Below are 11,853 nucleotides of genomic sequence, written 5' to 3'. Positions count from 1 at the left end.
ACAAACTTCACCTTAAAGCAATTTGATGGAACACAAAAAACCACAGATTGGATATCAGAGCGTGAAACGGAGTGCGAAGAACTAAAAATTCAAAATGAGGAGAAGAAATCAAGTGCTTGAAGATGTATTTGGAAAAAAATGCACTCGGATGCTATCAAACAAAGACGTTGAAGAATAAAGAATACAACTGGGAAGATTGGAACACTTCATTTCTAAAAATGTTTTTTCACTTGACGCCAACAAGAGTTGGTCTGCAGCACGATACGCTTATAACATCAAATACATTGCAGGTTCGTTCATTACGCCATAAGAAAGGAACGTTTAATATTGGAAATAGAGAGAGAGAGACGGCGGAAAGCACAAGAATAAATTTAATCGTTATTGGGCTACCTATTCAAATTAAAGATAGAATCGACAAAGAAATGATACATTCAACGGATGATTTCATTAGAATGTTGGGACAGTATGAAGAAGCGCTGAATTTTCCTGGCCAATCCTACCCCGTGGAAGTATGCAGAAACATAAATAAAAATGCTCAGAAGAATTTCAAACAAGTAAATTCAACTGAAATATTTACATCCGAAAACGAGGTGTCTATAACACAGAAGGGGGACTAAAAAAAACTAAAATGCCCCGCGAAGTACGAACTTCTGATAAAACTCCGAATTATAATCAATAATCAGAAAGAAGTTTGAAGATGTTTATGACACTGGAGTCAACTCAAGCTTTATTAGTCACAAAAATATCGATGAAATAAAAGCAGATCTAACCGAACATAAGAGTATTTTCAAAACTATCATTGGCAACGATTTCAAGAGTAGCCGGGCGAAACTTAAAATGAAGATAAATAAAATAGAAGAAGAAATAAATGTTTTCGTAGTACGCAACGATAACTTCACATACGACCTTACCCTAGGATTCGATGCTGTTACGTCGCGTAACACTCTACCTAGCCGAGGCCACACACCGCGGGCAAGATGGCAACCAGATGTCTTCGGATACTCACTGCGTACCCTCAACAGTCTCAAGTACCTTCCATAAATCTCATAGATTTCCTAGTAGAGGTCCTTCAAACCAAACAAACGTCTGTTTCTGAAGAATTTCCAAAGACTATTGTCTACCACGGCTTGACCAGGGGAAGTTAGTTTTTCTCACGTACGCTGCAACTTTCCTCCCACTAACCACTTTCTCTCGAGGGCGGTTAAGACCCTTCGTTTAACCAATTAAAAACGAAGCCTGTTCCCTCACTCTCCTAAATAACATCGGCACCAACAAATCCGATGGTCCCGTGCGCTAGACACACCCATCCTTAGCTTTCCTCCGAGACAGCATCGTCTCCCAAGACAGTACTGATTTTACATCCTTCGAACGGTCAACATCCTTTAACCGGGTATACACACCCGTAGATCAGTCACTCATTCATCTCGTACACACGCACCAGCGTCATTGCCTTCGTTATAAGTTGTTGGAATAAACGGTGAAATATAACTTACTCTACTGTGTCATATTCATTTAACCACCTCTGTTATCTTAACCGAAACAGGGGAACGACTACTTCGCGGCGTCGATTCACCGAATCGTAGCGAGAATTTACGCCTCTCGCTGACGCGTTTTCCTCGCGACCGCGTCTCTCCGCGAACGGTCGTAACAGATGCCATAAAGAAATTCAAATTAAGACAAGATGAAAACTTAAGAACTACTCAAGAAGTAAATCACAAAGAAGGAGAAATAATATTCAAGAAGAAAGAAGAAAGAAAGAATGATTGGAAGAGAAAAAAGATAAACAACACTGAGTACATGTGGACGGATAAATTCGTTGACAACGTTGAAGCAGATTCACTTTCTAGGAACCTTGTTTTAGAAAACTTTGAAAATGAAGAGAATGTTCTGAAAGTGGCAAATCTTATTACAAGGCAAGAAATAATTCAGGATCAGGAAGTAAACAGGAAAAGTATTGGAAATACTAAAAATGTCACACAAAAATCGGAAATTTTCTGCAAAAATATTAGAGGATTTTAACGTATATTCATTTCACAAAATTTTGGTAAACACATTGTAAAAACGATTGATGATTCCTTTGGCCACATTGGAAAGAATCATATTTTGAATAAAATTTAGCCCTTTTGCTATTTTAAAAATATGGATCGGATAATTGGCAAATTTTGTAAACTGTTTTTGCGTCTAAACTGGGACTAGCAAAAGATCTTTCGAAATAATGTCATTCGATACGATTGCAGGGGTCTCCAATAGCAACTCACCCAAAAAGTACATGCTTGTTCTCATTGATCATTTTTCAAGGGTCGTTTTCATGTTCACGTCAAAAACGCACTCAGAGGATATTATAAAACTCATAAACTCAACGGGAGAGACTGATTCCATAAAAATTATTCTCGCAGACCAATCGCAGTAATTACATCCAAAGAAGTCCAAGATTACATGAAAGAGAAAGATATCAGATTAATTTTCAGCTTAACAGACCGTCCAACTTCAAATGAACGAGTAAATCAAACCTTGGTAAACCGGATCCGATGTAAAATTAACTCAAATAAAAAGAGAAACTGGACTAATGTTGCAGATGAATGTGTGGACGAATATAATAACACCAGACACCGTGTCACTGGATTCTCACCGAATCATTTGCTACATGGAAAGGTAATTGAGATCGTCCCTAAAGGAATAATTGAAGATAGGATAAACCTAGAAGAAGACAGAAAAAAGGCATTCCAAAATTCAATGAAGAATTTCATAATCAACAAAGAAAGATATGATAAGACAAGAAGAGAACACGAATAGTGTGTAATATTCTGCATTCTTTGCAATTTGTCTTTTGCTACGGTGCTGCTACATTTGATACATGTCACTAAACTTCGACACACATCATTGGTAATGTTAGGTCGTTCAAGCATTCTGATTGCAGTTATAATACGCGCTGCGTTATCAGAAGCTACATTTTCTATTTTACTTTACAATTGCCAATTCTGAAATACAGCCTTTAAACTATCCATACTTATTTTGCCGGAGAGAATTCATACTAATATTCATATTCGTATGTCGGAGATGAAAGAACACCGGAGCCTTTGGAATTTTGGATAATCCCGCAACATTGTAACCTAGAGTCTACTATAGCTGTAATTGAACAATTGTAGTTATTCAATCCGATTGTAATTGTTCCCTCGAGGGCGGCTAGCATCTTTTTCTAACCACCGATATGGAGATTGACCAATTAGCAGCAACGCCAATTTCCCTTACTTTCTGAACGAAAATCTTGTCGAAAATCTCCTCTCAACTGGTCTACTAAAGTTTTTATAAATCACAGATGGTTAAGTGACCTTTCGTTCTTTTTCTTTTTTACTAATCTATATAGAATATATAAATTAATTAAAGTAGTTTCCACCCCCCCCCAAATAACTCGCGCTACCACTTCAATGACTTTCTCATAAAACAGTATGTCGAGGCATACTGATCAGCCCGATCAACTTCTCCCACGAACTTAATGTAATTTATAATTACAATAGCTTCTTTGACGACAGTCCAAGTTCCATGGCGGAGAGTTCTTTCCACGATACCCATCTCTGCATTATGCCAATTTGTCAATAATGTGACGATCCTTTTATCCTTCCACGCTAGTGTCACGTCGATTCGGGGTAATTTCACGTTCCGCACGCAAGGTGAGAAATTCGTACTTAAATTTTGATTGTTATTAGAAAATTTATTGAACACTGACAGAGTAACAATACAGAATGGTCAAACAGCACAGAAAAGAATGTTCTTACAACGACTCGAGAGGTACTTTTTTATATCAAGGACCCGGCTCCTGTGGAGGGGCTATCGCTGGATGCCGGTCACATAGGGTTTCTATTACTGCTTAGCCATCATTTTGCTGACCAAGGTATGTGAGGCATAACCATCCTTTCGTTGCGTTCTCACGACCACCGTGACATTCCCCCCTCCTTAGCTTCGCTTTGCTCCGCTAAAGCGTAAGGCTCTGGTGGGGCTTCTAAGTTGAATGATCCCCTCATCTTCGTCTTCGGTGATATTTTGGAAGGTGACCGTCCTTGGTACTGTTGATGTTTGATCGATCCTGTTTACGCGAGCGGTAGGGCAGAGTATTTTGATACGTACATTTTTAGGAAATGATCGGCGTAGACATTCGAAAAGTTTACATTTGTACATTACATATATTGTTCCTAGTCCTAGGGCTATGATTCCTAATATTTGTAGTGTGGATATGCCATATTCCTTCAATGAATTTATGCGTCGCTCAAATTGCAGGGTACTGATTTGTGTTTGTAATGTGTCGAGGTTGGCTTTATATTGGTTAAAATTGTGAGTTACTTTTGGAGCTGTTTCTAATATTTTCTCTAATATTGGAACATCTGTTTCTTCGAAGCTGTATATGCTATTCTTAAATTTGGTTTCGTAAGAGATATTTTTATGGGATCCTCCTATTTTCATAATATTATGATCGGTTGTGATTATGCACCCGGTTTTACTACTAATTAAGCTTGGTTGTCTAATTTCTAGGATTTTATGTGTCTTACATAACACGTCGATTTGTACATCTTTCGCAGGAATAATAATATAATGGTTTTCCGTCTGCAAAGGTACGAACGTCAATTCTTCCAGCTTGAAGACAGCAGTCGGGCAAGTTTTGACCGTCTGTCGATTAGTAATTAATTCTGATCTGCATTCAGGTGAATTGATTCTATTGTGACTCGGTTGAGTTCTTTTACAAATGTGGATGATTGCCGTTCGTTTACAATATTTGTTTAAGTAGTGACTATCGACAAAGGTGTATTGTTCTGAGTCGGTTAGTATCAAATCAGTTTCTATTACAGGCGCAATGAATACAGAGTTTTGTTTGGAAGGTATCGGGTAAATTTTAGTTATTTTCCATTCATTGTTTTCCAAAAGCGGCACAGTTATTGTATATATAAGTTTGTTATCTCTTATCCATACCTTTAGTTTGCTTAGATCTAGAATTAGTTGAAAGTTTTGAACTGAAGGTTCGATATGGTTAGTTATAAAGTTTTGTCTCGTTATTTGGTCAAGTGTTTTTAAGAATTGTGCGGGTTCTATAACTTGTGGGTTTATGATTCCTTGTTTCCCTAACATAACAGTGTTAAAAATTTCGTCGATGTTTATATGGAGTTCTGATATGGTAGATTCGGTTTGAATTAATAGGGAGACTAATATTTCGTTCTTTTCATTGTGGTTTTCAATCTTGTGTATATCGTTGGCTAAGTTTTCAAGTTGATTTGTTTTGGTATTGTCTAGCACGCGTTTGATGAGTGCGGTTTGGTTACTAAGAATTGTTTTTATTTTATTGTTGGAATCAAATAATGTATCGATGTTCTTGTTAATGAGTTCTAAATCGTTTTCGTCGAGAGTTCCGAATAAAGTTTTGGATACTGAGCCTATGACATTGAGCAATCCGCGTTTGCTTTTATAACGCAATAATAATTTGAGTTGCCGAGTCAGGTTTTGAAGATTTCTGTACTTAAATTTTAGGCTGCTTATTTCTGGTATGTAAGCGCAAGGTGGTTTACATTGACGGTCTATTAAATCTATTACGCGTTGTAATCTATTAACTTGGTCAATTGGATCGTTAAGGCCTACTATAAGGGTGATATTTATTTGTTCGTTGTACAGATAGCAATTGTCAATGTGTTCCAGGAATATGTTGGCGTAATTCAATGGTTTTACTTCTAGATCGCTTCTAATGTACTCGAGTGTTATGATGATCCATATTATGGTCTTCTTCCTGAAAGGTAGGGTTTTAGCCTGTTACCGTGGATTCTTTGCGTGTGACCGTTGGAATATTCGATAAGATAGGTGGGTGGATTGGATGAGAGGATTTCTGCAGGTCCTAGCCATTCGTGGTCTAGCTTGTTAGTTTTGTGATCGTTATGTACCCATACTTTATCTTTTACTCGGAATATCGTCTGTGTTTTAATAATTTTTCGCATTTGATCCCTCTGGTATCGCTTTTTGTTAGATTCGGTAACTCGTCTTGCTTTAGCTATATAGGCGTTGTGTCGATTTTTCCAGAGGTTAAACAATTGTTCTCTGGTTAGGCTAGGAGTGGTTGATATTGAGGATGGCATGTTAGCTTGTCGTCCAAATGTTAGTTCGAATGGGGTATGTCCGGTCGTCTCGTGTACTGAAGTATTATATCCCATGCATATTAATTTTAAGTTTTCATCCCAGTCGTTCTGTCGGTCGGTCGTACAAGTTCGAATAAAGTCCTTTACTACGGCATGCGTTCGTTCAAGGGATCCGTTAGATTGTGGATGGAAAGAAGTGGTTTTTATGTGTCGGATTTTGAAAGCCTTTTCAAATGTGTCCATCAATTTACATACGAAATTTCGTCCCATGTCCGTCAGAATACTTTTTGGTGCGGAAAATATGTACACATAGTGATCCAAAAGTTCGTTAATGATTGAGTTGGCTGTTTGGTCTTTTAAGGGTATGAGGATGAGATATTTGGTTAATTGATCTTGGATAGACAGGATAAACTGATTGCCCCGTTTGGTTTTGGTGAGAGGTCCGAATATGTCCATTGCGATTTTGTCATTAGGATTAAGCGGTGTGTCAGTTATCATAGGTTGTTCCTTGGCCCTGATACGATTTAGCTTTTCTCGTTGGCAGGTTTCGCAGTTTTGTATGAATTCTGTAACGTCTTGTTCTAGGTTTGTCCAGTGATGGTGCTCTTGTATTCGTTTCACGGTGCGGTGTATACCTAAGTGTCCTACTAATTCGTTATGATTTTCGCGTAGTATCGTTTGTTTTTGTTCGTTATCGTAGTCTACTGGCGGATCTTGTCCAAATATTAATTTAATTTGAGGGAATCTAGTTGTTAGAAACCTTAGCATGAGTTGAATATTTACCTTTTCTAACGTGCTGAAGCTATTGTCGTTTATTCCTATTTGTAAGCGTCCGGTTCGGTGTTTAATAAAGTGTTTGGTTAATTGACGCAACCAATGCTGTTCGTTAAAGTCTCCCAGTTCGGTCTTTGTAATTTGTTTAAAGTGTGGTCTGTTAGGTTTTTGGGTTATCGGAGCTGGGGTGATATTGATTTTCCAGTCTATATACTCGTCATAATAGTCCTGGTTTTCTACATTGGGTTGGATTTCTTCATTAGTGATAGGATACAATCGGGATAGAGCATCTGCAGCTGTATTTTCTTTTCCTTTTTTGTATTCGATTTCATAATCGTACTCCTCGAGTCTGAAACGCCATCGCATGAGTCTCGATGAGGGGTCTTTAACATTCTTTAACCATTTCAAGGCTTGATGATCGCTTTGAATTTTAAATTTTCTACCAAGTAGGTATTGTCTTAGTCTTTTGATTGACCATACTATTGCTAATAACTCTTTCTCGGTTTGTGGAATAATTCTTTTCAGGAGGGTTCAAAGTTCGGGATATATAACAGCATGGATGTCCGTCTTGGGAGAGTATTGCTCCTAACCCTTCGTTACTTGCGTCTGTTGTCAATGTGAATGTTTTGTCAAAGTCTGGTTATTGTAGTACAGGGGCTTCGCAGAGTTTTTGTTTTAGTGTGTCAAATGCAAGTTGTTGTCTATCGGTCCAGTAGAATGGAGTGTCCTTTTTTGTGAGATCTGTCAATGGTTTTGCGATTTTAGAAAAATTACGTATAAATTTTCTATAGTATCCAACGAGTCCTAAGAATGACTTTATGTGGGTCGCGGTCTTTGGTGTTTTAAAGTCTTTCACGGCTTGAATCTTTTTGGGATTAGGCTTTACTCCTTCCTTTGTTACTACGTGTCCTAAGTATTCTAATTCCGGTTTCAAAAATTCGCATTTGTCCGGTTGTATTTTTAATCCTAAATTTTGTAGTCTGTCTAGTATAATGGCTAGATTTCGGTTATGTTCTTGGATGGTGCTCCCGAATATTATAATGTCATCCAGGTATACGAAACAGTTATTTCCTATTAACCCCCGTAGCGCGGTATCCATCATACGTTGAAACGTCGCCGGTGCGTTTTTAAGGCCGAAGGGCATGCGATTATAGTGGAAGTGACCTTGTGGGGTTGAGAATGCAGTATATTTTTTGGAATTTTGCTCCATAGGTATCTGGTGAAATCCTGACGAGAGGTCTAGGGCCGAGAAAAATTTAGCTTTGCCTAAGTGCTCGAGTATTTCGTCCGAATTTGGTAAAGGATACGCGTCTTGGTCTGTTTGCTCGTTTAATTTTCTAAAATCTATAACGATTCTCCATTTTTGTTTGCCTGATGCATCTAATTTTTTTTGGAACTACCCAAATTGGTGCGTTATATGGACTGTCCGATGGTTCTATGATTTGTTTGTCTAACATGTCGTTGATTTGAGTCTCGATTTCCTTTTTATGACATTCGGGCGGTCTATAAGATTTGATGTTTATAGGTTTGTCTGTCTTGAGTGTGATTGTATGTTCTGTCAAATTGGTACATGGTAATGAGTCTGTTTCCATATTAAAAACGTCTAAGTAATTGATGAGGATTTTCTCAAGGGGTTCTCGAAGTTCTGGATCAATATGTTTGGTACGTATTATTTGTGCGAATTTATTAATTTGGCTTAGTTTATCGGGTTTCTCTATTTCGTTTGTAATGTGACAGATTTGCTTACCAGTGTTGATGAAACATACTGTTGTGGGCTTTCCTTCGATGTATTGGGCTGAGATTAGAGTTTCGCCTGGTCTTATCTTGCTATCGGTTTCCTGGAATGGTAATATAATTTCGTCTAAGGTTAGTTTATTGTTAGTGACGCTGTATTGATACTTTGTAAGGAATGGGAGTCCGATTATTCCATCTTCGATTAGGGGAAAGTTGTTAGGGACTACGTAGAATTGATGATTTTTCTTGAGCATGGTTAAATTGCAAATTTTGTTAGTGGTATGTTTGTCACTTCCCATTAGGAAGGTTTTTGGGTTAGAAGTTTGGACGTTTAGTGAGGCTTTTTCTTTTATAAGGTTGATTCCTGCTCCGGTATCGATGAGGAATCTGGCTCTTCCTCCGTCTCTTCGTTGCAGTACGATTGATAGTAATCTTCCGGTGGTGGTGCAGTTAACTCGAGGTAAGCTTCCTCTGGGTTCTCCGTTGTTTGGTTTACTCGAGGTGGAATCTTTCCTTGGCTGGCAAATGGAAAATTTCGAGAGTAGCATTTTTCGGCTGTGTGTCCAATTCGTAAACACTTTGGACACTTCGGTTTCATGCGGTCGTCTAATGGTCGGCTAGGTAGCTGAGCAGAAGTTTGTGGCTGTGAATCGGTAGTAGTTCGCTTGGATACTAATGTAATGTTGTGAGATTGATTCTTTGGGCGGTTGGCAACACGATTTGCTTCTCGTAACCATTGTTCTCTATCAGCTGCTAGTTGTTGGGCAAGGTTCAGGTTCTTTGGATCGCTAGATACCACCATCTGTCCTATCTCGTATCGTAAGTTGAGCAAATATGTTTTAAGTGCTTCGCGTTCTTCAATATCTATAGCTACGCGTCGTTCTGTTGGTGTGCGGTTTTCGTTTTGGACTGCATAATTTAATTCGTTTAGCTGTTGTCGGAATCTGGAGTTAAAAGATTGTACACTTTCTGTTGCCCCTTGTTTTAAATTCTTTAATTTGTCCCTACAGTTGCTAATAGTTGTTGGTGTTAATACGTGTTGTCTTAAGCATGAATATAAGTCTTCGAACGAGTTGATTTTTAGATATCGTATGTTTCGTTTCGCGTTGTCGGTAATCTTTTCGATCAGTATGAGATCTAATAATAGCTCTCTGTCACTTGCCTTGCACCTAGCTCTTGCTTTGCGGACCGATAAGATGAAATCTTCAACGCCTACGTCATCTTGACCACGTAGTGTCTCGACAGTTCGTATGGCCTTATCTGCCTCGAGCCCTCGATCTTCGTTGCAGTTGTTTATTGGTTTAATCGCGGCGCGGCTAGATGCGGCTCGTGGTCTTTGTGACGTGTTCGGTCCGTCAGTTTCGTCATCCGTTACGTTATCAGCAGCGGTTTCTAAATGGGCGTTTATTTGCGACTGGTCAGTCTCGGTGTCGTATTTTATTTCCATGGTTTTTGCAAGATCGCGTATTTCTTTAGAGCGATTTCTATCGCTAGTTTCCGCAAATTCTTTTATGTTTTTAATGTTTTGATCGGTGCTGTTTCTAAAGCTTCTAAACTCGTGAGTTAGGCTTTCAAATTGTTCAATCAGGGTAGCGATTAGTTCGTTTTGTTTAGCGGTACTCTTGTCAGTTGGGTCCATGCTGAGAAATATGACACTTTCGGCGGAAGAAGAGTCACTATCTTCAGAACGTATTTCAGGCTTACGGTTTCGATAATGTACGAAAGCCAGCTTACCGAGATTCTTTGCAGATCCTTCTTTTGATCAAGGAGGTGACCGTGGTCCTTCGCTGTAGAATCCGTAGAGTTCCCGTTGAAGCTTCCTCTTGATGCGATGAATGGATCCTGGCAGGATCGCCAATTTTGTCACGTCGATTCGGGGTAATTTCACGTTCCGCACGCAATTCGTACTTAAATTTTGATTGTTATTAGAAAATTTATTGAACACTGACAGAGTAACAATACAGAATGGTCAAACAGCACAGAAAAGAATGTTCTTACAACGACTCGAGAGGTACTTTTTTATATCAAGAACCCGGCTCCTGTGGAGGGGCTATCGCTGGATGCCGGTCACATAGGGTTTCTATTACTGCTTAGCCATCATTTTGCTGACCAAGGTATGTGAGGCATAACCATCCTTACGTTGCGTTCTCACGACCACCGTGACACTAGAACCAAATTGTTATTCATGCGATAAGCTGTCATCGGTATTTTTTTCAGATTTAGTTTTTTTATCCCATCTGACAACTCTTTTCTATTTATCAATATTGTGCCGGTCAAATATCATTTTAGTTTATGTAATTCGGTAGCCAAAATGTAACTGGTGTAATAACGGTTTGTAAACATATAATGTCTTTGCAATCTGGGCATTTTATTCAATAACATTATATACAAGTGTAATGGAATTCTAGGGGATACTGGAAGGTCCGATCTTATCAACGTTTGTGTTGTAAGGCTCTCATAATAAGGCAGAATTCCGCAAATAAAACCCGGGAATATATAAATATTCTCTCTGCAAAGTAAGTGCAGATAGTTTAGAGTATTTCGGAATTGGTAATTGAAAAGTAAAATAACAACTGTAGTTTCTGATAACGCAGCAAGTATTAGAATCTGCTAATGTATAGATTCATACCCCGTTTTGTTGGGTTTTTTTTCGGCTTATACGTGATAAACGAAATTCGACCTTTAAATTTTACATAAAACTCGTCGACGGAAATTTGTTCGCTCGTTATAAAATAGTTCAAAAATTTGGAGTTTATATAATCAAGATAGCCGCTTATTAGCTGCAAACGTGTTGTAGAGTTAGCACCTTGTGCTGAAACTATTTTCACATGTAACATCCGAAAAATTTGCGTAAATCTATCTCTTGTGAATATATCGGAATAAAATGAAATGTGGCTTGCTTGGTGCCTTGACCAATATTCCTGTATATTGGCCATTGGCATCGTCCCCATATTTATAATAACTGCGATGAATGTCCAAAATTCTTCTTTGGTGATTGTTTGTTCCCTCATTTCTGTTAGGATAATAGAGCTGGTTGAGTTAGTATAACACTGAGGTTAACAGGTTACAATATATAGCGGCACATGATTTAGAGAACAATTCAAATCATGTTGTTGTTTTGCTTCGGAGTATCAAGACCATTAGGTTCCAAGTAATGTAAGAACAAATAATCCGGGAAAAACAATGTCGCCGCTTCGTGCAACCGTCAAACGTAGACGAATTCGAAATTTCCGGTTCT

At 38.4% G+C, this 11,853-nt stretch overlaps 2 protein-coding genes and 1 pseudogene across 2 annotated transcripts; 2 read left to right on the top strand and 1 right to left on the bottom strand.

Annotated features, from left to right (window-relative positions):
- Positions 1–617, top strand: LOC117214899 (annotated as a pseudogene).
- LOC117214896 lies at positions 477–2,170 on the top strand. The gene is made up of 2 exons (XM_033461268.1): positions 477–922; positions 1,652–2,170. Exons 1-2 carry the CDS (start codon positions 838–840, stop codon positions 2,017–2,019), a joined length of 453 nt encoding a protein of 150 aa, XP_033317159.1. The 5' UTR covers positions 477–837; the 3' UTR covers positions 2,020–2,170.
- Positions 2,171–8,909: 6,739 nt separating this feature from the next.
- LOC117214895 lies at positions 8,910–10,443 on the bottom strand. Its single transcript, XM_033461266.1, has one exon. The coding sequence runs from the start codon at positions 10,252–10,254 to the stop codon at positions 8,965–8,967; it is 1,290 nt and encodes a 429-aa protein (XP_033317157.1). The 5' UTR covers positions 10,255–10,443; the 3' UTR covers positions 8,910–8,964.
- Positions 10,444–11,853: the final 1,410 nt, after the last annotated feature.

The sequence above is a fragment of the Bombus bifarius genome, unplaced genomic scaffold (assembly GCF_011952205.1).
Source record: "Bombus bifarius isolate JDL3187 unplaced genomic scaffold, Bbif_JDL3187 scf7180000009253, whole genome shotgun sequence".
Classification (NCBI taxonomy): domain Eukaryota; kingdom Metazoa; phylum Arthropoda; class Insecta; order Hymenoptera; family Apidae; genus Bombus; species Bombus bifarius.
This window is presented reverse-complemented; position numbering and strand designations above follow the sequence as displayed.